The sequence below is a fragment of the Bos javanicus genome, chromosome 3 (assembly GCF_032452875.1).
Source record: "Bos javanicus breed banteng chromosome 3, ARS-OSU_banteng_1.0, whole genome shotgun sequence".
NCBI lineage: Eukaryota > Metazoa > Chordata > Mammalia > Artiodactyla > Bovidae > Bos > Bos javanicus.
This window is the reverse complement of record NC_083870.1, coordinates 117,487,538-117,510,951: the sequence shown is the minus strand read 5'-3', so window position 1 is coordinate 117,510,951 and position 23,414 is coordinate 117,487,538. Positions and strand designations below refer to the sequence as shown.

The window sequence follows — 23,414 nt, the reverse complement described above, 5'->3', positions numbered from 1 at the left end:
AATATCAATAACCTCAGATATGCAGATGATACCACCCTAATGCAAAAAGTGAAGAAGAACTAAAGAGCCTCTGGATAAGGGTGAAAGAGAGTGAAAAAGCTGGCTTACAACTCCACATTCAAAAAACTAAGATCATGGCATCTGGTTCCTATTACATCACGGCAAACAGATGGGGAAAATGTGGAAACAGTGTCAGATTTCATTTTCTTGGGTCCAAAATCAATGTGGATGGTGACTGCAGCCACGAAATTAAAAGATGTTTACTCCTGGGAAGAATAGCTTTGTCAATTCTAGACATTTTGCCAACAAAGGTCCATATAGTCAAAGCTATGGTTTTTCCAGTAGTCATGTATGGATGTGAGAGCTGGATTATAAAGAAGGCTGAGAACTGAAGAACTGACGCTTTCAAACTGTGGTGCTAGAAAAGACTCTTGAGAGTCCCTTGGACTGCAAGGAGATCCAATCAGTCCATCCTAAAGGAAATCAACCCTGAATATTCATTGGAAAGACTGATGCTGAAGCTGAAGCTCCAATACTTTGGCCACTTGATGCATAGAGCCAATTCACTGGAAAGGACCCTGATGCTGGGAAAAATTGAGAGCATGAAAAGCGGGCAACAGAGGATGAGATGCCTGGATGGCATCACTGACACAACGGACATGAGTTTGACGAAACTCAGGGAGATACTGAAGGACAGGGAAGCCTGGCATGCTGTAGTTCATGGGTTGCAGAGTCAGACACACCTTAGTGACTGAACAACAACAATGCAAGTAGGCTATAAATTGTATGAAACCACTGTACATCCCATAAAAGTTCAACAAGAAAAGAGCTGACACTTTCATATCTAGAAGAAAATTCATGGTAAGATAATATATAATATTAGATCTCCCAAATCAGAATGTTATATATTTTAAACATTTGCCTACTGCCTTATCGCCTTCATTAGATTTAAGCTCTTTAAGTGAAGTTGATCAGTCCTGTCCGACTCTTTGTGACCCCATGGACTGTAGCCTACCAGGCTCCTCTGTCCATGGGATTTTCCAGGCAAGAATACTGGAGCAGGTTGCCATTTCCTTCTCCAGGGGATCTTCCCGACCCAGGGATTGAACCTGTGTCTCTCGCATTGCAGGCAGACACTTTACTGTCTGAGGCACCAGGGAATCACCTTAAGCTCTTTAACAGCAGATTTTTGTCTGTTTTGTTCATTGCTACTTTCCCACTGCCTACAATAGTGTACACAGTTGGTATACTATTTGATAAATAAATACTTCCGATATAATAGTTTAGGTAGCAGTTGAAACCACAGAGAAAATGGGTTTTCCAAGAAAGCCAAGTTACTAGTAAATAACAGTGTGTGTTGTTGTTGTGTGTTATTCAATGTTGTGTCCGACTCTTTGTGAACCCATGGACTGTAGCCTCTGTCCATGGGATTCTCCAGGCAAGAATACAGGAGTGGGTTGCCATTTCCTTATTGACTGAGTACACGCTCCATGACAGGTATTGTGTATTAAACTCATTTAATGGCAGAAAGTGAAGAGGAACTCAAAAGCCTCTTGATGAAAGTGAGAGAGGAGAGTGAAAAAGTTGGCTTAAAGCTCAACATTCAGAAAATGAAGATCATGGCATCTGGTCCCATCATTTCATGGGAAATAGATGGGTAAACAGTGGAAACAGTGTCAGACTTTATTTTTTTGTGCTCCAAAATCACTGCAGATAGTGACTGCAGCCATGAAATTAAAAGATGCTTACTCCTTGGAAGCAAAATTATGACCAACCTAGATAGGCGGAGAAGACAATGGCAACCCACTCCAGTACTCTTGCCTGGAAAATCCCATGGACGGAAGAGTCTGGTAGGCTGCAGTCCATGAGGTTGCTAAGAGTCGGGAACGACTGAGCAACTTCACTTTCACTTTTCACTTTCATGCACTGGAGAAGGAAATGGCAACCCACTCCAGTATTCTTGCCTGGAGAACCCCAGGGACAGAGGAGCCTAGTGGGCTGCCGTCTATGGGGTCGCACAAAGTCGGACACGACTGAAGTGACTTAGCAGCGGCAGATAGTATATTAAAAAGCAGAGACACTACTTTGCCAACAAAGGTCCATCTAGTTGAGGCTATGGTTTTTCCAGTAGTCATGTATGGATGTGAGAGTTGGACTAGAAAGAAAGCTGAGCACCAAAGAATTGATGCTTTTGAACTGTGGTGTTGGAGAAGACTCTTGAGAGTCCCTTGCAAGAAGATCCAACCAGTCCATTCTAAAGGAGATCGGTCCTGGGTGTTCATTGGAAGGACCGATGCTGAAGCTAAAACTCCAATACTTTGGCCACCTGATGCGAAGAGTTGACTCATTGGAAAAGACTCTGATGCTTGGAGGGATTGGGGGCAGGAGGAGAAGGGGACGACAGAGGATGAGATGGCTGGATGGCATCACTGATTCAAAGGACGTGAGTCTCAGTGAACTCTGGGAGTTGGTGATGGACAGGGAGGCCTGGCGTGCTGCGATTCATGGGGTCGCAAAGAGTTGGACACGACTGAGCGACTGAACTGAACTGCACTGAAAGCTCACAACATTTGTGAGGCAGTAACACTTATCCCAATTTTAAAATAAGGACATTCAGACACGGAGGGTGGTAACTTGCCCAGCCCCTGATGAGTAGCTAGTAAAGCCAGGTTATGAATCTGTTCTTCTTAATCACCACTCTCTACCTCTTGTTATAGATAATAACTATTTTATAAATGAATGAATATAATGAAAAAATGTTAAGAATCTGAGAATAAAGGTGACAGGAAGCTGCTAGAAAAGTAAGAGTACAATTTAACAAAGATGCAACAAGAGCTGCCCTGTCCATAGACTTGAGGACAGCAGACTCCTGGCCTAGCCCACGGTGCCCTGTTTACAACACATGACCTTCCCTCTGCCAGCTCCATGGCCTGCTGCCTCTGCTGACAGGACCAAGAGTGCTGTTCCTGCCTGAACCCATGAACACCAAAACCAGGCTGGGTCAGATTCCCTATCTAAAGAATGTGCAACTGGAACAGATGAGCTTGAACTGAAAAATACTGTAGGGTCAGAATTAAGCAAAATAAAGCCTTCTGGAGGGTGAGAGAAGTCATGAGCAGCAGAGAAAGCCAGTGTGCAGAGAGAGAAGCAGAAGAAAGGCACTTACAGGGATTTAGAGGCAAGAGACCAGGTGAGGGGCAGGGAGGAGCCACAGCTCCCAAAGCTCCAAGGTCAAGTCCCCGTAGCCCAACTGTAGTTTGTTCCTTCCTTCCTATTATGGATTCAAGTTATGCACCAAAAACCCATCCTAAACACAAGTGTCACTGAGATGAAAGGAAAAGAGTTGCAAGAAAGGAATGACCAACATCAAATGGGCTAAATGGTCAAAATGAAGGGAGACAGGGAGAAAGACCAATGATAATGTCACTAGTGGCTATAGAAAGAGCACTGTAGATAAAATTTTAAGAGACTGAAGTCAGATTATTAGGATGAAGAAAAGGAACAATTAAAGAAACCCAGACATTGGATATAACTACTTGTTTGGGAGGTCTGACAGGAAAAACACAGAACAAATAAGGACGGTCATGTCAAAAGAATGAAAAGTCAAGTGGAAATGTTGGCAGGATTAGGAAGAGCTGTGCATAACTCTAAGTGGAGAAAGGCCTGTGAGTAGAACAGAGTCCCTAATGGTACAGAAAAACAATGGGATAACTCGAGGAATTAGCGGAAAGGATGGGATACGGACACAGGGAGAAGAGATCCCTTTATCTTACTTTCAAGGGAAAAAAACCTAAATTCATTTATTCAACAAATATGTTTTCCTTTCATCCATTTATTAAAAAGGGATTTTCTCTGATCTGTAGAGTCCAACTAACTCCAGTAAAAACCCAAGCAGGATTTTTTAAGAGATGGTGACAAGCAGAATTATGAGATTTATGGGCAAAGACAAGTGGAATAGCCCAAACAATTCTGGAAAAGAATAAAGTTGGAGGATTAATTCTACTTGATTTCAAGACTCACTGAAAGCTATAATAATCAAGATGTGTAGTACTGGTGGAAAATTTGAGAAAGAGATATAGGAGAACACTCTAGAAATAGATCCACACAAATATGGTCAATTGATTTTTGATGAAGGCACAAAGATAATTCAGTGGAGACGGGCTAGTCTTTTCAACAATGATGCTAGAACAATTCCACACACAAAACAAAAACACAAACCAAAAGCCTCCTCAATTTATATCTCACATATCATATAAAAATGAACTCAAAATCTTTGTGACCATGGGTTATGCAGAGGTTTATGTAGAAATGCAGAAACAACACTAAAAACACACTTTAAAAAAATTGATAATTGGAATTGGTCAACATTTAAAACTCCTGCTCTGAGAATGCACTATTAAAAGAATGCAAAGTACAGGCTGGGAAAAGTATTTGAGAATTTCATATCTATCTGATAGAGTTATCTTCAGAATATGAAAACCTCTGAGAACTCAGTAATAAAATGCATTAAGCTAGGTGAAAGAAGCCAGACTAATAAGGCTATATAATATTCTATTCATAGGATATTCTATAAAAGGTAAAATTATATTAAAAGAAACAGGAAACAGCAGAGCACAAGAGAATGTTTTGAAATGATGGAACTGATCTATACCTTGTTGTGGCGCTGGTTACAAGCCTATGTACATATGTCTAAAGACAGCAGAGAGAGTGAATTTTACTGCATGTAAATTAAAAAAAAAAACCGTACGACAAGCCTATAGGATGCCAGCTCTTTTGTTGAGCAGTACAGAGATAAGAACGAGTAAGTCAACTTCATCACCTTCCATGTGCCATTTAAAACCTCAACGAGGTAAAGAGGAGAGCACACATAATAAAGATGACTGTATTTTATGGTTTTAATAATTATGAGATAAGGTTAGCTGTGAAAAAAAGAGAATGATGAAAGTGTAAGTAGCCACTTACAGAGTAATACTGTCCTAGATAAAGAGATAAAAAGACTGCACAGAATTGGCCAAGAGCCCAGTTAAGGAGAAATGAGTTTCTCTGAAGCAAGGTCTGCAAAGATCTGTTTCCTCCAGGAGCAACTGGAGTTGTACAGAAGCAGCCTACTCTGGAGTCAATGTTAGAAACTATTCAGATTAATGTCCTTATTCCCATTTCATGATGCTGTCCTAGAGTTATTTGTCCTACAGAGCTGCTTATTGAAATATAGCATACGAGAAGACCATTTAAGGGCTTGATCAAGAAAACTAACCTTTTGGTCAAAAGGGAAGAACTCACTGTCTTGCTCAGACCCCGGCTGTCTCGGCCGAGTTCTGGGCAGTCTAGAAACAGAGGATGGTGAGCTCATTTCTTTGCTGGTGCTTTTTTCCAAATTACTGAAACTAACTTTATTTCCATTTTTGGAGGAAAGTGGTGTATATTCTCCAGGAGTTTTGACAAGCCGCACATTTACTGATCTCCCTTTTATTTCTATGCCATTCATTTCTTTCACAGCCATCTTTGCATCACTGTTTTTTTTAAAAGCAAGAGATGCATATCTAAAACATAAAAGCAGAAAACCAAAAGGTTCTTGTTAATGACTTTAAATGGCCTTAAACATCATTGTGTCACTATTGGCTAGCATGTATCTTTCACAAGAATAACTGCTCTTAAAAACAAAAAAGTCACTACACTTACCTTGGGATCAGAAAGAATACTTAAGAACACTAAAAAAAAAAAAACCAAACTCAAAGATGGGAAATAAAAGACAGCATTTCTTCTGAATTATCTATTAATTTTATATAAAAATTTAATGTAAAACATTTGCAAAGCCAATACATGACAGAGTTATTATACAGATTAGTGTTCTCAGGACAATTAGTTATCCACATTAAAAAATTAAAATTAATCCCTATATACATAAATGTAGCTGAAAGATACATTGAATACATTGTAGGCTTAAACGTAAAAGGAAAACTTTCAAAACATTTAGCAGAAAATAGAAGAGAATGTCCTATGGTCTTGTACTGAAAAAATACATAGTCCAAAAAGAGTTGGAAAATATAACCAGAATTTAAACTTTTTAAGTGACAAGGCTGGGCAAGAGCCCTCCTTCTGAAAGTGCCAGCTCTAGACAGTGTAAATGGAAGAATATATCAACTCTGAAGGGCAGATGTCTTCAAAAGATGGGACCATGATAAATCTTTGTAACCTCCTTATATTTTTGTATTTAATTATATTTCCTAAATTTTCACACAGAATGTATAATACTTCAAGGAATAAAAATACATAGTTTCTCTTTTTCAAAGGATTCAGTAAGACACTAAAAGAATCTTTCACATCAAGTGTAACAGTAATAATACACCTAGGAACACAACACTACTTTTAATATACTAAAATATATTAACATATTAATGGGTCAAAAAAAGCATATGATCTTAAGTCTATACATTTAAGACAAAATGAAACACTTACTTTTAATAAATTTCAACCCAACTACAAATGGGATCCTTTTAAAATGTATTTTAATTTTTCATATCTGAAATAAAAAGCTATACTTGTTTGTGTTAAAACAGTAAAGGCATTTCCATTAAGCTATCACCATTCTTATTTGATTCTTTTGAATGCTCTGATGATATCACAAAAAAGGAAGTAGCAACATATGTATTAGAAATGACTACCTGTAGATAACATAGCCATCTACCTAAAAAATAAAGTATCAACTGAAAAGTAATTAAAATAAAAAATAATAAAATTGAATATAATTTTCTGAGTGCCCACTGCATGCCAGGCTTCATTTCCAAAGGCTTACTTATTTACCTCATGACAGTTTCACAGCAATGCTATGTAGGTATCATCATCCTCACTTTACCGACGAAGAGTCTGAGATACAGAAAGGTTCAGTAACTTGACCAAACTTATTCACCAAGTTGCTGATGGAGCTGGGAAGTGAATCCAAGCCATCTAACTGTAGAGCTTGTTCTCTTAACTAATGTACTCTACTGCCCCCCATGAAATGGTATGAAACAAGGTAACTGCAGAAAACTCAGAAATTCTCCTGTAACTCATTAGTAGCATGTTAAAAAGTATAATGAAAGAAAGACTTGATTAAGAACAGCACCAATTAATGACTGCAGCTATCTGTCAATGTGTATTCCTCTTCTGGGCTATAAAAGTGTTAGCATTAATTGCTTGGTTGTGTCCGACTCTTTGCGAGCCCAGGGACTGCAGCCCACCAGGCTCCTCTGTCCATGGAATTCTCCAGGCAAGAATACCGGAGTGGGCTGACATTTCCTACTCTAGGCTGCAAAATTCCTGGCTTAATCACCAAAGTTGTTGACATTCAGTACAGAGCGGGCCCCTAAAATTAGACCTACACACAGCAGACACCCAGCAAAGGTACATTTGTTGAATTTGGGAAACATACCTGTAATTAGGAGAAGAATCATAAATTGAAATGTCAGAAATTTCGTATTTCTGGAAATAAGACCTTAAATCAGCCTAAAAGAAGATAAATACAAGTTTGTGAAAGGCAGAACAATCAAAATATGAACACTGATAGATCTGAAAGTGAAGCTCAAAAAATAAACCCTGGCATACCTCAGACACTGAAGGGCAGAGGCCACCAACGTGCATCAAGTAACCTTTATCTTTTCGTAAGGGTTCCACATTCTTTATTTCTGCTTGTAGATAAACATGATACACAGCAGAACATAATCATTATTGTATCAATATTTTAAAGAGAGAATGTAAAAATTGGTAAAGATTTCATTTTTTATTATCACAAAGATTATTATAAAGCTATTAGCAAATATCAGTACTAGGCTAGAGAGTAAGAGCCTGAAGCATAGTTTCAAAATTTCTGGGATTTAATCATACCATGTTAAAAATAAAGAGGTTGGATTGGTTGATATTTAGTCCCTTATGGCTCAAAAATGGATCAATAACATCTAATTAATTACATCAACCACTAAAAAAAGTATCCTCCATTTATCTCTGGTTCAGAGTGCTATCTAGGATGTTGGATGCACCCAGGATGCTCTGTGTGCATGCTGGTGAGGGCTCTCTTTACATACACTCCTTTGCTAGGAAAACATACCAAGGAAACCTTTAAATCAGACAAAAATATCAACAGCAGGTATACAGCTTGTGGTAATGGTAACTGCATATAAGAAAAAAAGGGTGGACACACCCTCAATACTATTTTAAAAACCATAAATATCAGAAATATAGATTTTTTTCCTCATTTGATGAAAAAATTCAAAATTATTAAGATGACATTTTCATGATCTCAATTTTGAAGCAAACCTGGTCTGAAATCAAAAAGAATTTAGTGAACTGAGATTCTTTCAAGTTACCACCAAAATCTAAACCTGGCGCATGGAGGGCGAACAATAAATATCTGTGGAATAAGATCTTAGAGTACTTCTATTTACGTTTTATACCTGTTTATGAAATAGGGTATTTGTAAGTTTAATTTTTTTTCATTAAATAATACTAGTAACATAACACTTCTGGAGTGCTCTCCATGTTCATGCAATGTGCTAACTGTGTGTGTGCACCGTCTCTTGCAATGCTCACAGCTACCCTGTTAAGCTGCAACCACTGCCCTGTCCACTTTCCAGATAAGGACACTGAGGTCTGGAGTTTACGCCACCAGTCCAATAAGCGGTGGTGCTGAAATTTAGGCAGAGTCCTTCATCTCTAGGCAATTAATACCTAACCTTCTTCATCAGGTTACTTTATTTAACTTGTTATAATCTCTTTGGTTTATAATGTACAGAGAGAAAATATATAATGTATAATGTTTATAATGTATATAAAGAATGAATTACTTGTCTTTATAATTTTACATTGGGGTGTGGAGGGAGCAAGGAGCTACAATATTAGTAGAAAAGGCAGTAAATAAGAAATCAGGAGACATACATTGTACCCATCACCTCACCTTCACAAGTTTAGCATCTCTACTAAATACCCCACAGGTTGAATGCCATACCTGGCACTGGGCGTAGGCAGTGAACAAAACCTCGCTAAGTTGATATTTTGAGTGTGGGAAGGCAGTTAAAATATCGAGTAAGCAAACTACACAGCATTTGATAAGTGATGAGAAAAACAATGCAAAGAAAGAAAAAAGTAGTTACAATAAAACTAGACAATATGATGCCATTTATTTTAAACTATATATGTATATTAAACATAAGTATAAAGAAACACATTGAAGAATGGTAATGAATATTAGTAGTTATTGCAGGTTGGAGACACTTCAGATAATTTTAACTTTTATGTTTTGCTTAAAAATCTTAAACATTATTTATCAAGCAGGGAAAAAATAAAAGTATCCTATTATGCTGAATAAAACAAAAATCCATAGAAATATATGAAAGAAATACGAGAAAATAGCATATCATTAGAAACAACAGAGGGGCAGTAATCTCAGATATTAGAGGAAGTTCCAACCTTCATAAGCAATTAAATGCCATCTAAAGATGAAAACATTCTTGAAGCAGACTAAGTTATTAACTGTGGGAAAGCAAATGGGAATAAAATGTTAAAACAGTACAGCTCCCCCACCACCTCCCCGCCACCCATCCAAATAATACAGAAGAAGGTAAGCACTTTTTATGAATGAGCTAGGTTAGGATTCTCAGTAAACTTTTAAGAACCAACCGAGTGTAAACTTCGGGTCCCCTTTGTCTTGTTCTATCTGATTTTCTTGTATTCCTGAGAAGTCTGCTCCAGTCAGGTTCTCTTTAGCATCAAACCAGTCTTCACTTACTTCTCGGTAATTTTTGCAGTCTGAGAAATTGAACAGAATTAGCAATGAGTTATGTACGTTTAACATTGAGATGTTATCTGTGTGATCTGCCTCCGGTTTTAATTAACACAGATTCCTAACTTATTAAAAGTCTTATATCTTGATTAAACACATCATTCATTTATGTTTGGCTGTACTGGGCCCCTGTTGCTGCACGCGGGCTCTTCCAGCTGCAGTGGGCAGGGCTCCCCCTTGCTGCGGTGAGCGAGCTCCTCATTGTGGTGGCTTCTCCTGCCATGGTGCACGGGCCCTAGAGCTTGGGTCTCGGTAGTTGAGGCACACAGGTTCAGCTGCTCTGCCGCATGTGGGATCCTCCCAGACCAGGAAGCAAACCTCTGTCCCCTGCAGTGGCAGGCGGATTTTTAACCACTGGACAACCAGAAAATTTCCGTATTTTTCTGACTTTTAATTATCCTTTACTGAAGAAGAAATATCTTTATAGATAGAATAATAGTAAACATCTGTAAAAAAGGGGTTAAGCAGTGCTACAGGTCTTTATTTCATTAAAAATTGAATTAATGATCTTCCTGGAATGATCATAATCTTTTCATAGAGAAAACTAAAAAGAAAAAAAAAAGAAAAACCACACAGTTTACAGAGATATAAACTGGACAGAAGAAGGAATTTTTTTAAATTGGAAAACATGAACCAGAAGAAAAAAATCTGTATTATTATTTGGCATTATCAGATACATTAAGTAACCTTAAAGGTATCAAGTAGATGTAATAAGAACATACTTAACATTCATAATCTGAATTGTGTCATTCAGTTAATTAAAAAGTTTAACTTAATAGATGGGCAGAAGGGATATTTTAAATTTTATTATTTACTTTCTGGCAATAACACAAGACAAATATTTTTATACTAACCTTTATCATCAAGTTTTAGTTGACTCAAGTCTACATTTATATCACCATTTTTTAAACCACCCTCTTCGGGTGATTTATCTTGTTTAGGATGACCATTGTCAAGTAACAGAGATGTCTAAGGATTAATAACAAGAACAAAAATAATAAATAAGGACTAACAGTTATTATGTACTCTTACTATGTGACATGTATGCTTTACTGGCATTATTTATCCCTCACAATAGCAAAGGCTATGTATGAGACAAAATCATTACCAACCCAGTTTACAGATGAGCAAACCGAACCTAGGTAATCTGTTTATTTAGTTTTATGTCTGTCACACATGAGAATTATGATTTGAAACTAGCTATCCAGTGACTGTATGCGAGGTGGCAGTGGTTTAGTCACCAAGTTGTGCTCAACGCTTGTGACCCCATGAACCCTGCCAGGCTCCTCTGTCCATGGGATTTTCCAGGCAAGAGTACGGGAATGAGTTGCCATTTCCTTCTCCAGGGGATCTTCCTGACCCAGGGATCGAACCCAGGCCTCCTGCATTGCAGGTGGTCTCTTGCATTGCAAGCAGATCCTTTACTGACTGAGACACCAGGGAAGCCCCTGTATGTGAACACCATCAATATTTAGCAAAGTGTGACATTCACACACCAGAAGTACCTGAGAAGATTTTTGGAGGTATGCATGTAAGTATTTTTCACATTAACATTTAAGTTATATGTTTAATGTATGCTTATTTATACCTTTTATTTATGGGGAGTCTAATATTTCTTTCCCATACATAAGTTACTTTTCACATACACTTTTTAAAAAAGGAGAATCATTTAAAAAAATACAAAGCAAACATTATAGGTAATACAAGACTAAGAAAAATTATGAAGAGGTACATAAGGAGCTGAAATTTAGAAACTGCATACTTTCATGTGTAACTTAGTGAGATAGGTATTAAAAAGTAATTCTAACTTAAAGAAGATAGTTTCAGAATCAAGATTATAAATATGTTATATCTGCATCTTGTACTTTTAAAGATTGTTCTGCCCAAATAAGCAGGTTACACCATTGCTACCTTTATAACGATAAAAACAAAACCCCTCCAGAACATCATATATCAGTAAATGGACAAGTTGTTTAAGCAAACTATGTAAGTTATAAAAATCTGATTTTAGACCTGTTAATTCTTTGTGGATAATTGAGACTTTCTTTTTTTAAAAAACAGAATGATGGAATAACTAATTTGCTAATTTATTTTTAATCATTTATCTTAACAGAAAGGAATATAAACCAATCAAGTATTTATTTCACTTCTGGCTTTGGGATGCATCTTACTGTTTATAACTACCCAAATAATAATATAACCACAGGGTTAAGACCAAAGTCAGAAAGCAGAAACAAACTTCAGTTTTCTTACTCTGTTGACAGTGAATATAACTCATGTTTCTCTATCACTTCAGTTTTCAAAGTACTCTTACACAAACTGTCATCTGACAAACATCAATTAAGAAAACCTATGAAAGGCATTTAAAAACTATTTTCATCATTTTAGCAAAGAAGCAATGAAACTTTGCTCCATCCAAAATGAACCGGATATTATACTACCTCGTGAGATAAAGGCATAGCATGTTAGTTTTCACTACAATGGATTAACATGATGGGGACCATAAACTATGATCTGCCAGAGACAGTCAAGTTTTATATCAATTGTCATGGTGAATTATTAAATCACTACCTTTCATCCTCAAAGTCTCCTGATTTGATGACAAATTGTGTGGTCATCTTACTCAACATATGCTACTGACATCCATTTGGTCAGGACACTATGTTCCTTCTAATCAGTCACAGTCCTCAAATGGCAGTATGATTCTTTACTATCTGAGCCACCAGTGAAGCCCCAAAGCCAGCTGAGTGAAAAGAAGGATGGGAGAGCTCCTAAAAATGAGTTTACTTTGTGCAAGCCATAAAATTAAAGACTTATACTTGATGAACTACTTAAAAAAAATCTCACTTGAGAGAGTGTCTTCTTTAGGCTAGAAGAACCAACATCACGTGTACTTTGATTATCTAGTTCAGAATCTGCTCCTGAAAAGCTAAACAGATTAATATTTCATTAAAGCATTTATCAATATTCTGAATACAGAATAAAACAGAAAACAAAGTTAACTGAATTAACCAATGTTTAAAATTTAATAAATTTCAAACTAGATGAATACATAACTTACATATGTGACTCTTCTTTCATCAGCTGCAAAGAGAGAGAAGGGAAGAAAAAGCTTTTAAAGTGTTTCCTGTCCAAACGAAGTAAAAATTTTATTTGTAAAACATAAATACATACCCTGGAAGCAAAAGTAGAGAAGGCAGATAATAATCTTGATTCTATTGACAAGGGAGGCAGTTCTTCCAGTGGTATACCCTTGTTTATCTTCTCTTTCAAATTCATGTATCTAACTTTCAAGTCTCCTAAAACCGACAGCAGTGCTGATCCTAATTCCTTCCTAGTAGAATTACTTGATAAATTCCTGTTCAAAAGTTAAGTTCACAAAACTATTTAGGCCCAAGCCACCCATTTAAAACTAATATCAAATTACACATCTATATACATTTACTTCTAACTCTAATAGATCTCTAAAAATTTTTTTTAAATGTTTAATAACAGAAAATGAATCACGAAGATATGTTTTTCTGGGGGCAGTAAAAGCAAACCTCAGTATACAAATAACCCAGAAAGAATGTGGTAGAATGTCATAAAAAACACTCCAACTGACTTCATCCATATTTGGACTTTATAAACACTGAATCTGTCTTTTTACTGGATTCATTATCCCAACATGCACTGTTGCCTGTCCATGAAATTAAAATATACTACATTCTAATTACCCTTAGGCTAGTTAAAAACCCAGTTACAATCTACCCTCTTTTTGCCCTTCAAAAATGAAAACTAAAGAAATTTTCTAGAATAAATTTATAATGATAGGTTTCTAGGAAGATACAGATTTACAATTAACAATCACCTATAACTATAAATGAAGTATAATCTTTAAAAATTGTGAATCACTATGATATATCCCTGAAACATATGATATTATAAATCAACTATACTTCAATTTAAAGAACAGGTAATAAAAAGCCCTAACAGTCACCTGTTTAGTCCTTCCCTATCTTCCATCACAAGTCTGTAAATATCGCTGCAGTGGCGATGGCACAACTGATAGTGAACATTTAAAAGGTGCGACTCGGCCTGGATGGCTCTCTGCATTATCTGCTGACAGCACTTCGATGGCAAATTCTTCTCTACCTCTTTAGGAAGCTGAGATTCCCTTTGAAATAAAAAATTGGGATTAGGTAAGATTCCAAATATTTTTCTGTGTTAATGACAAAGAAAGCCTCCAGAAACAGATTTTAAATCTCTAACATTTCTCTGTTAAGTTTAAATCAATTTCCACTAAAGAAATTGATTTAAAACAAGGATGTCAAGAGTCAAAGCTACATATATTCTTTTTAGAAGTTAAGAGAGTAAATAATTCTCAAATTCATACTTCTTTTTTTAACCAAGGAAAAAATTCTAAAATAAAGTACTAACTTATATATCCAGAATCAACAGATTTTCAACTTAAATCAAGCACTGGTTTTTAAAAGTGATAAATATTCTGGAGGAAATGGTTTTTACACATTACCGTTTAAACAGAAGATATAATTTACATTTTAAAAATAATAATGCTTGTGTTAAGTAAACATTTTGCTGTTATCATATCAAAAAGCTCCAAAATCACTACTTCTTTTGAATGTTAATAGCTCTTCCCTTCCTACTAGCTGCCACTTCTAACTGTTCTCAAATACTTCTGTCTCTTGAAACCAACTATTTAATTTTATAGGCCTGGACACCAGATTAAACTCATTAGGAGAATAAGGATAAATGAAGGAAAAAGTAAATGGCCTCAGAGGATGAAAACTATTTGACTTCTGAGACCTCCCGTTTTCTCTCCTCTTCCCAACCACCTAGTTCTGCATGAATGCAAAGTAAATTATACACTGAATTAAAATCAAGACTAAAATACTCAAGTACAAGTATTTATTTATCCAATATATGGTTTTTTATCCATATGTGCTATCTTGTTTTGGTCTATAGGGGATCCAATGAAAGAAAACAAAGTAATTAAATCAGTGTGAGTCTGAGTTAGATAAAGATGACATTAGCTTTCTGAAGGAATTATTCTGACTTAAATTTCAGTAAGTGAAAAGCTTTAATGTTCTATATTATTCTAATATTTATGTGTTTCAAGACAAATGGCTGAAGTGGATGATCTCTTCAGATCCTTCTCAGCTATTTTTCTATATGGTTAAGTACCCTTTGGGCTTTCCAGGTGGCACAGTGGTAAAGAATCTGCCTCCCAATGAAAGAGTCACAGGTTCGATCCTTGGGTCGGGAAGATTCCCTGGAGTAGGAAATGGCAACCTGCTCCAGTATTCTTGCCTGGAAAATTCCATGGTCAGAGGATTTTGGCGGGCTACACTCCATGGGGTCAGAGAGTCAAATACAACTGAGTGACTGAGCATGAAAGTACCCTACACAAAAAGGAAAATTACTACTTTATTTCCTTCTGTGTATCTTGGGGCCACCTGATGTGAAGAACTGACTCATTGGAAAGGACCCTGATGCTGGGAAAGATTGAAGGCAGGAGAAGGGGACGACAGAGGATGAGATGGTTGGATGGCATTATCAACTCGATGGATATGAGTCTGAGCAAGCTCCAGGAGTTGATGATGGACAGGGAAGCCTGGCATGCTGCAGTTCATGGGGTTGCAAAGAGTTGGACACGACTGAGTGAATGACCTATACTGATGTATCTGCAAGCACATATTCATTGGAAGGACTGATCCTGAAGCTCCAATACTTTGGCCACCTGATGCAAAGAGATGACTTGTTGGAAAAGACCCTGATGCCGACAAAGAATAAGGGCAAGAGATGGAGGCGACAGAGGATGAGATGGTTGGATGGCATCACTGACGCAATGGACAGGAGTTTGAGCAAACTCTGGGAGATAAGTGAAGGAAGAAAGCCTGGTGTGCTGCAGTTCATGGGGTTGCAAAGAGTCAGACACAATTCAGTGACTGAACAACAACAATCTGGAAGTATATACATCTGACTTACCTTTCAGAATGTTTCTTTAAGTCTGTGAACTCAAATGTTTTTAACTCCAGGGAATCCTGAAAACATTATTTAAAATAAAATTAGACATATATGACAAACAATACACATTGTATCTGTTAAGATGTAAAATCCAACTTCTAAGTGATTTTGTGGTAATAACTGCCCCCAAAGAACAGAGTTGGTAACAATCTTAGTCATGTTTTCCCTTCATCCAGCATTTTCTCACCAAAGCCTCAGAAATCCCTGATATAAATCAATAAACCAAAATGTTTACATTAGCATACAGTAGCTTTATGAAGTCTATATGTACATTTTTTATTATTAATCATATTGGTTTTACCTTATTTAGGACATTTCCATTAGGTTTTAAATTGTCAACAGAGAGAGATTTCCCTGTGGGCCCTTTTGTCATAGCCATCTGTGGATCTTCAGTATCTTGAATGTATGACCAATCTGTGTTACAAGCCACACTTCTTTGTTTCTCACTTTGCCATTCACTAGGCCGTTTTTTATTCATCATTGTTATCTCTGTGTTGCTTGATGTGGATACTACAGACGATCTTGCACTTGTCGCCCTGCTTGCTGTGAAACAAGCCCTAAAGTCAGTGCTAACATCCACCGTCTGATCAACTGTGACTGTACAGTCTGCTGCATCTGTCTCTGATTTGGGACACGGTCCTTCCATATTGTGAAAGTGTGCTTTACTGATGGTATTGCCATTAGCGACTTTTAGGGAGCCACTTTCTTCTACTGCCTGATTACCTCTGATTGCAGACCTTGGTAGAGTAATAGAAACATCTAAGGCTGGGTTAGGGGTGCTTTGTAGGCTTTCATAATGTGAATACCCACAGGCAGAAATTACTGAATCATCAAAAACAGAGGAAGTCTGACAATCTTTACAAGGCTGGAGTAATGTCTCTAAATGTTTGTCCTGAGGCAATGTGCCTGGATTATCAAGGTGCTGTAACATTTTGTCCTCAACAATTACATTTCCAATAGAATCTTTGCTTTTAGTTAATTGAGGGTTCACTTTTTGAGTATAAATTTTAGTTTTTAATGCTTTTTGAGGGTTTAGGAAACCCTTAGATTCAGATTCCTTGTGTTCAAGATGACTACTCCTGGGTATAATTTCATCCAATACAGTGTGAAGCATTAAACTAGTCCCTTGTTCCTTACACTTTTCATATTTAGGTTCATGAAATGCTCTTAACGTAACAGAATTCTGAAGTTTGGAGACACTAGGTGAATCTTCTTGTCCATAAACATCAACTGAATCAAAAGAGATGCTGGAATTACTTTCCAATTTAACATGACTGTCTTCTAGATTGCTAACACATTTAACTTCACAGCCTGAATTTCTTAATCCCAAAACTTCCAGATTAGGTATGTCTAATGTTTTTGCCTGGTCAAATGATAAATGGTTATTTATACACTCTTGTTCTTCTGCACTGTGATATTCCTGCTGTGAGTCTTCATCTATATCAGGCTTTTGCACATCTTCAGCAGTTTTTTTATAATCATCATATGAAATCTTGTAGATTCTTTCCAAGTCAGTAGTCTTATCACCTTGATGTTCCAAAATATCAAAAAACACCTCTTCTCTTTTCTGCATTTCAGAATCTAACTCTGAATTTAAATGAATAAGACTTTCACTCTTTAGTTTTGACTCTGAATAATGTATAGTGTAGGTTTCATTCAGGAAAGCAGAGTCGATATTATCTTCAAATTCACTTGACTGAGAGTGAGCACTCTCTATGTTAGTATCTGGACTCATGGTAAAAGATGGCTCCAATAAATCTATTTTGTCAATATTGCTGATTTCTTTATCATTAGCTCTTTTTTCTAATGCCAAGGAATCATAGTAATCATTAAGAAAAGTCAATTTGGCTTCTTTACAACCATTAGGAGATAACAAATTTTCTTTCTTATGATGAGAAGGCTCATCTGATTAAAAAAAAAAAGATAAAATGTTAGCGACATCACAGAATTTAAACATAAGACCTTAGATATAGTCTGGCCCAAGATCTTCCCAATGGAGGAATATTTTCTATATTATTCATGACAAATATCCCTAAGTAATTGCTACTATGGACTGAATTATGTTTCCCTCAATTTCATATGTGTTCAAGCCCTAACTCCCCATGTAGAGATGGGACATTGGGAGGTAACTAGGCTAGATGAGGTCATGACCCTCAAAATGGGATATGTGCACATATGAGAGAAGAGACAGCAGACAGCTTGCTTTCTTTTTCTCTCCACCATGTGAGGACATTGCAAGAAGGTGGTTGTCCACTGATACAAGGCAGGAGAGAGCCCTTATCAGATCTGACCATGCTGACACTCTGATTTGGTCTTCTAGCTTCCAGAAGTGTGAAAAAATAAGTACCTGTTGTTAAAGGCACCTCAATGGTATTGTGCTATAAGAACCCAGCTGACTAAGTAGAATGACTAAGGTTACTATTTGCTGAAAAATCCACTATTTCCCTTCTGACTTGAAAAAGAATTTTTATCATAAGTCCTCTTAACAGTTAAAACTACATGTATTCATAAACACTTAAAGCTTAATCAACTTGCTTTATATGCCCTTGTTATTTTCTCTTCCACCTTTACGACAGAAAAAGAAATTTTAGATCGATATAAAGAAAAAATCTTTCCTTGGGTCCACTTTCCACTTATTATCCTGAAGGTAACTGTACCTGTCAGTAGTTCCTGAAAGCCTGGCTGGACATAAATCCTCTCTTCTAGCTCACTTCTATTTCTTAAATTTTCCATCTACCTGAGAGATCCTGTTTAGGTTGCTCACATTTGCCAGAAATCACCTGAGTGATCCGTCAAGTTAAAAACATGCTGAATCTCATCTTACTTGTAGGAAGGCTTAACATATAGCAACACTGAGGAGGGAACTATTTAATAAAGCCAACCAAAGGTAACGCCTCTTACCTTTCTGAATGTTTCTTCCATTATTGTTGTAGCCTTTTTTAGAAGCTGTCTCAACCACTGCAGTGGCTTGCATCACTCAAGGATGTATATCCTAGAAGAGGTATAAATATTGAACTATGATACTCAGCACATATTTTAAAAACTATTAGAAAAACAAGAATTTGACAGAGTAGTAATCATAGTCAAAGATTCTAACATCAGAGGGCTAATAAAACAGTAAGACATTTGAATAATTTTTTTAAAGATATGAACAGAGAACTACAATAAAAGATTATATCATTTAAATATCATGCGTGCATGCATGATCAGTCACTCAGTCGTTTCTAACTCTGTGACCCCCATGGACTGTAGCCCGCCAGGCTCCTCTGTCCATTGGATTTCCCAAGCAAGAATACTGGAGTGGGTTGCCATTTCCTCCCCTAGGAGATCTTCCCGACCCAGGGATCAAATGCATGTCTCCTGCACCTCCTGCATTGGCAGGTGGATTCTCTACCACGAAGCCAACTTGCAAGCCCATTATTTAAACAGATAAGACATATTCTTTTAGGATTTCCAAGGAACATTTGGAAAATGTATTAGGCTACCAAAAGCAGAAAAGTTCTAGGTCAAGTGAACAAAACTCTTACCTGAATCATACAGATAGTCATGACTTCTCAATCAATTCCCAGACTTGTGTCAGAGTAGAGACCTACAACTCCTTAAATGAAGGGGAGGCTGGGTCTTCTTGAGGAAGAACCCCAAATACGCTACTAAAAATACTCTTCCCTAAATGGTCTCTATGGCTTCTTCTGGGGTAACAGTACACTGAGGAAACGGTTATTAAATTTTGGGGTTACAGACTTTCTGCAGATTTGATAAAAGTTTGAGAAAATGCACATACATACATATATAATTAAAGGATTTATGGACTTCTATACTACATTTAAAAGCAGAAAGTTTATAATTCCTGGCTTAAGGGATTTTAATTAAGTCAGTAAAGACTCTACTCTAAGAATGTCAGGTAAATATTTAAAATAAAGAGTAGATGTAAAGAAAGCCAGTTTATCAAAATAATTAACATTAAAAAGAAAAGTGATTTCTTTTCCTACTTTGCATTCTCAGGAATTGTTCACATTCTTAAAAAGTATTGAGAATCCCAAGGAGTATTTGTTTATGTGGGTAATATTTATTAATACTTATCATATTATAGAGTAAAACAAAAACTTTCAAAATTTCAAATACTTAAAATTTATCCATAAACAACCCACTACTTAATATAGTGTGTGCTCAGTTGCTTCAGTGGTATCTGACTCTGTAAGACCCTATGGACTGTGGCCCACCTGGCTCCTCTGTCCATGGGATTCTCCAGGCACGAATACTGGTGTGGGTTGCCATTTCCTCCTCCAGGGAATCTTCCCTACCCAGGAATCGATCCCAGGAGCCATTTATGTTTCCTGCTTTGGCAGGCAGGGTCTTTACCACTAGCACCACCTGGGAAGCCCTCTACTTAATATAAGTAACATTTTAAATTAAAAAACAAAAGTATATGTTAAAAAATTATCAGGAAGAACATACTTATTTTGCAAATCTCCTTACTGTCTTTACAAGCTGGATTCTCATTCACATCTGATTCTGCGCTCAGATCTACGTTCAATGTTTTGTTTCATTCTTAAATGTTAACAGACACGCAAGTTCAAGAACTTTGAAAAAAGGAAAAATTCTAGTATAACAAAAATACTTGTAAATCATACATCTGATATGGGTCTATCATCCAGAATATATAAAGAACTCTTGCAGGTCTAACTAAAAGACACATGACCCAATTTTTAGAATTAGAGGCTGTGAATAAACATCTCTCCAAAGATTTACAAGTGGTTAATAAACCTATGAAAACATGCTCAATCTATCACCATGCATTGAAGTAAAAGTGTTAGTAACTCAGTCGTGTCTGACTGTTTGCAACCCCATGGACTGTAGCCCACCAGGCTCCTCTCTTCATGGGATTCTCCAGGCAAGAATACTGGGGTGGGTTGCCATTTCCTTCTCCAGGGGATCTTCCTAACCCAGGGATCAAACCTCTGTTTCCTGCATTGCAGGCAGATTCTTTACAAGCTGAGCCACCACCATGCATTAGGGAAAGGCAAATCAAAACCACAATGAGATAACACTTTACACCTACTAGGATGGCTGTTAAAAAAAAGAGAGAGAGAGAGTTAAGTATTGGCAAGGAATGGGGCTTCTCAGATGGCTCAGTGGTAAAGAATCCACCTGCCAATCCAAGGCAGGTTTGATCCCTGGGTCAGGAAGATCCCCTGGAGAAGGAAATAGCAACCCACTCCAGTATTCTTGCCTGGAGAATCCCACAGACAGAAGAGCCTGGCGGGCTACAGTCCATGGGATACAAGAGTGGACAGAACTGAGTAACTGAGCCTGTGCACACACACACACAGGCAAGGAAATGGAGAACCTGGAACCCTCTTACACTGCTGGTGAGAATGTAAAATGGTACAGCCATTTTGGAAAACAATCTGGCAGTTCTTAAAAAAAAAAAAAAAAAGAATAACTATGTGATCCAGCAATTCCACTCCTAGGCATATACTCCTTTTTATTCTGCTCTCCCAGCTCTCATTTACCAAACCATTCCCTCCTTCCTGTGTTTTCAATCCCAGAACCAAACCAGAAATTGCTCTCCTTTGATACTTCCCTTATCCATACCAGGTCCTGTCAGTGACCTACCAGAGCCTGACACCTTTTAGTCCAGGGACTGCTGACTCTTAACGTGGATCTGGGCAACAACCTCTAGCCGGCCAGAATAATCTTTCCTAAATGCAGATCTGATCAGTTCACCCTCCTACTGAAAGCCAAGCAACAGACTGGCATCATTCCTTGGAGAGTGATTGAAATCTTAGTACCGTCTACGCCCCTCCATGGGCCTGGGCCCTGCATTCACCTTGGCACTTGTGGGATACACAGGCTGCGCCAAGCGCTTTCACCGTGGCACTGGTGGGTTTCACACAAGCACACACACTTCCTCACACAGGTTGTGCCAAGTGCGTTCTTCTCCTGCTGTGCCCCCACCCCAACCACCTACAATTCTTGCTCAACCTTCCAATCTCACTCCCAGTAACCGTTTCTTAGGGAAAATTTCCTGGCCCTTCACACAGCATCAGGAACTTTTGTCAGTTTGGACAACATCCCCACGCTTTTGCCGTCCATCCTCCATATCTCGGACACTAGTTAACGTCCAGCGTCCACCTCTCGCTCTGGACAGTGTCTCCCTTGCCGCCGTACTCTGCCCACCCGCTCTAGAGACACCGCTCGTGTTTGTCACAACGTTAAACACACGAGTGAATTTTCACCTTTTTCCGGAGAAATCAGCGTCCGGCCCCGCCACTCGGCTCTAAAAGTGCTTTGGGAGCGCAAGACCCCGTCTCGGGGCCTGCGAAGCGAGGCTGGGGGGCTCACTTGGAACCGAATGCAAAGGTACCAAATTGGGTGATTCTAGAACTCCAAGGCCATCCGACGGACTCGCAAACCCCGCGGACCACGGCGGCACCCCCGGACCCCAGCCGCTTCCCCTCAGGGCCCGCCGGAGGAGCCCTCGACTGCCTCCTCACACGGCGCAACCCTGGGCGGGGACGCACCCCAGGCGGGGACCCGCCTCAACTAGGCTTCGCTACCCCGTCTGCTCAAGCCCCGGCCTCCGCTCTGGCCAGCCACAGCAGCCCGCCGCGTCCACTCCCGTCGCACCTCAGAACCGCGCTGTTGCCGCCGCCACTCGTGAAGCCTCCAGTCGCGAGCGCCTCCGCTTCAGAGCAAGTGGCGCTCCGCGTGCAGCCGCGGGGCCCGTCGGGTAACGGCCGGCTGCTCAGCCCGCCGCCTGGTGGGGCGCTCCCATTGGTCAGCGTGCACAGGGGCGGCGCCGTGATTGGCCGGGCGTGCGGGCAGGAAGGCGGGAACGGGGTCGCCCGCTGTGATAGTGCGCTGGCTGGCGGCGGGAGAAGAGGTGCGGCCCACGGGATCAGCTCGCAGCGACGCCCAGCGGAACCTTAACTGCTCTGTAGCCCGGGACCCTTGACTCTCGTGTGGACCGCGCGACTGTGCAAAGGCGCCACACCCTCGCGCAGAGGCCCCACTGCCGCCTGGTTTGGGCTCGGTACTGTCCGAGTCGCGCGCCCACAGAATCGGGACAACCACGCCTGACCGCCCTCCCAGGGCAGCTGTCACCGCTGACCCGTGTCCTTTCGTGTCTAATTCAACCTGTCCTCCTACGGGCAGTCTTTATTATTAGCAGGAACAGGGTTGGGGTGAGAGAATGAGGCATTTACTTGGCCTCGGGCTCAAAATTTAGGGGGGGGGCATCAAAACCCTCAGTAATCAAGATAAATGATATTTTAACGCGTCGTTTAAGGAAATCAAACGTAATGAAAAATCCAAATTGGACGAAATAGCCACATCAGTACTCCTAATTTTTCCTTTTGCCTCCAGCTCTAATATGGCTCCTCAAGGGATCGTTATCTTGTCTTTAAAATGAGCATTTTCCCATCATTTTGTGTGTGTTGATTTTGACTTTTGCTTAAATCATTTCGTTTAAAATCGTTTGATGTTGCAATGGCTTCTCGGGTGGCGCTAGTGTTAAAGAATCTACCTGCTTATGCAGGAGACGCCAAAAAGAGGTGGGTTTGGTCCCTGGGTC

The 23,414-nt window shown here is 38.8% G+C and overlaps 1 protein-coding gene across 5 annotated transcripts in view; it reads right to left on the bottom strand.

The window, feature by feature from the left end:
* RBM44 (RNA binding motif protein 44) overlaps positions 1–22,555 on the bottom strand; it is a 28,275-nt gene extending 5,720 nt beyond the window's left edge. The window contains exons 1-14 of one of the 5 annotated variants that reach the window (XM_061412788.1): positions 22,078–22,167; positions 18,740–18,830; positions 16,140–17,743; positions 15,800–15,855; positions 13,791–13,967; positions 12,986–13,169; positions 12,873–12,895; positions 12,659–12,740; positions 10,666–10,780; positions 9,649–9,777; positions 7,582–7,664; positions 7,409–7,482; positions 5,680–5,708; positions 5,455–5,540 (exon numbers count right to left, since the gene is read on the bottom strand). In XM_061412788.1, coding sequence (XP_061268772.1) covers positions 5,687–5,708; positions 7,409–7,482; positions 7,582–7,664; positions 9,649–9,777; positions 10,666–10,780; positions 12,659–12,740; positions 12,873–12,895; positions 12,986–13,169; positions 13,791–13,967; positions 15,800–15,855; positions 16,140–17,743; positions 18,740–18,812 — 2,622 coding nt within the window. In that variant the 5' untranslated portion in view covers positions 18,813–18,830; positions 22,078–22,167 and the 3' untranslated portion in view covers positions 5,455–5,540; positions 5,680–5,686. Of the gene's footprint in view, positions 1–5,254; positions 5,541–5,679; positions 5,709–7,408; positions 7,483–7,581; positions 7,665–9,648; positions 9,778–10,665; positions 10,781–12,658; positions 12,741–12,872; positions 12,896–12,985; positions 13,170–13,790; positions 13,968–15,799; positions 15,856–16,139; positions 17,744–18,739; positions 18,831–19,365; positions 19,951–22,077; positions 22,168–22,468 lie in introns of those variants that run through there. The other 4 variants (XM_061412785.1, XM_061412782.1, XM_061412787.1 and 1 more) reach the window with 4 other exon arrangements.
* Positions 22,556–23,414: the final 859 nt, after the last annotated feature.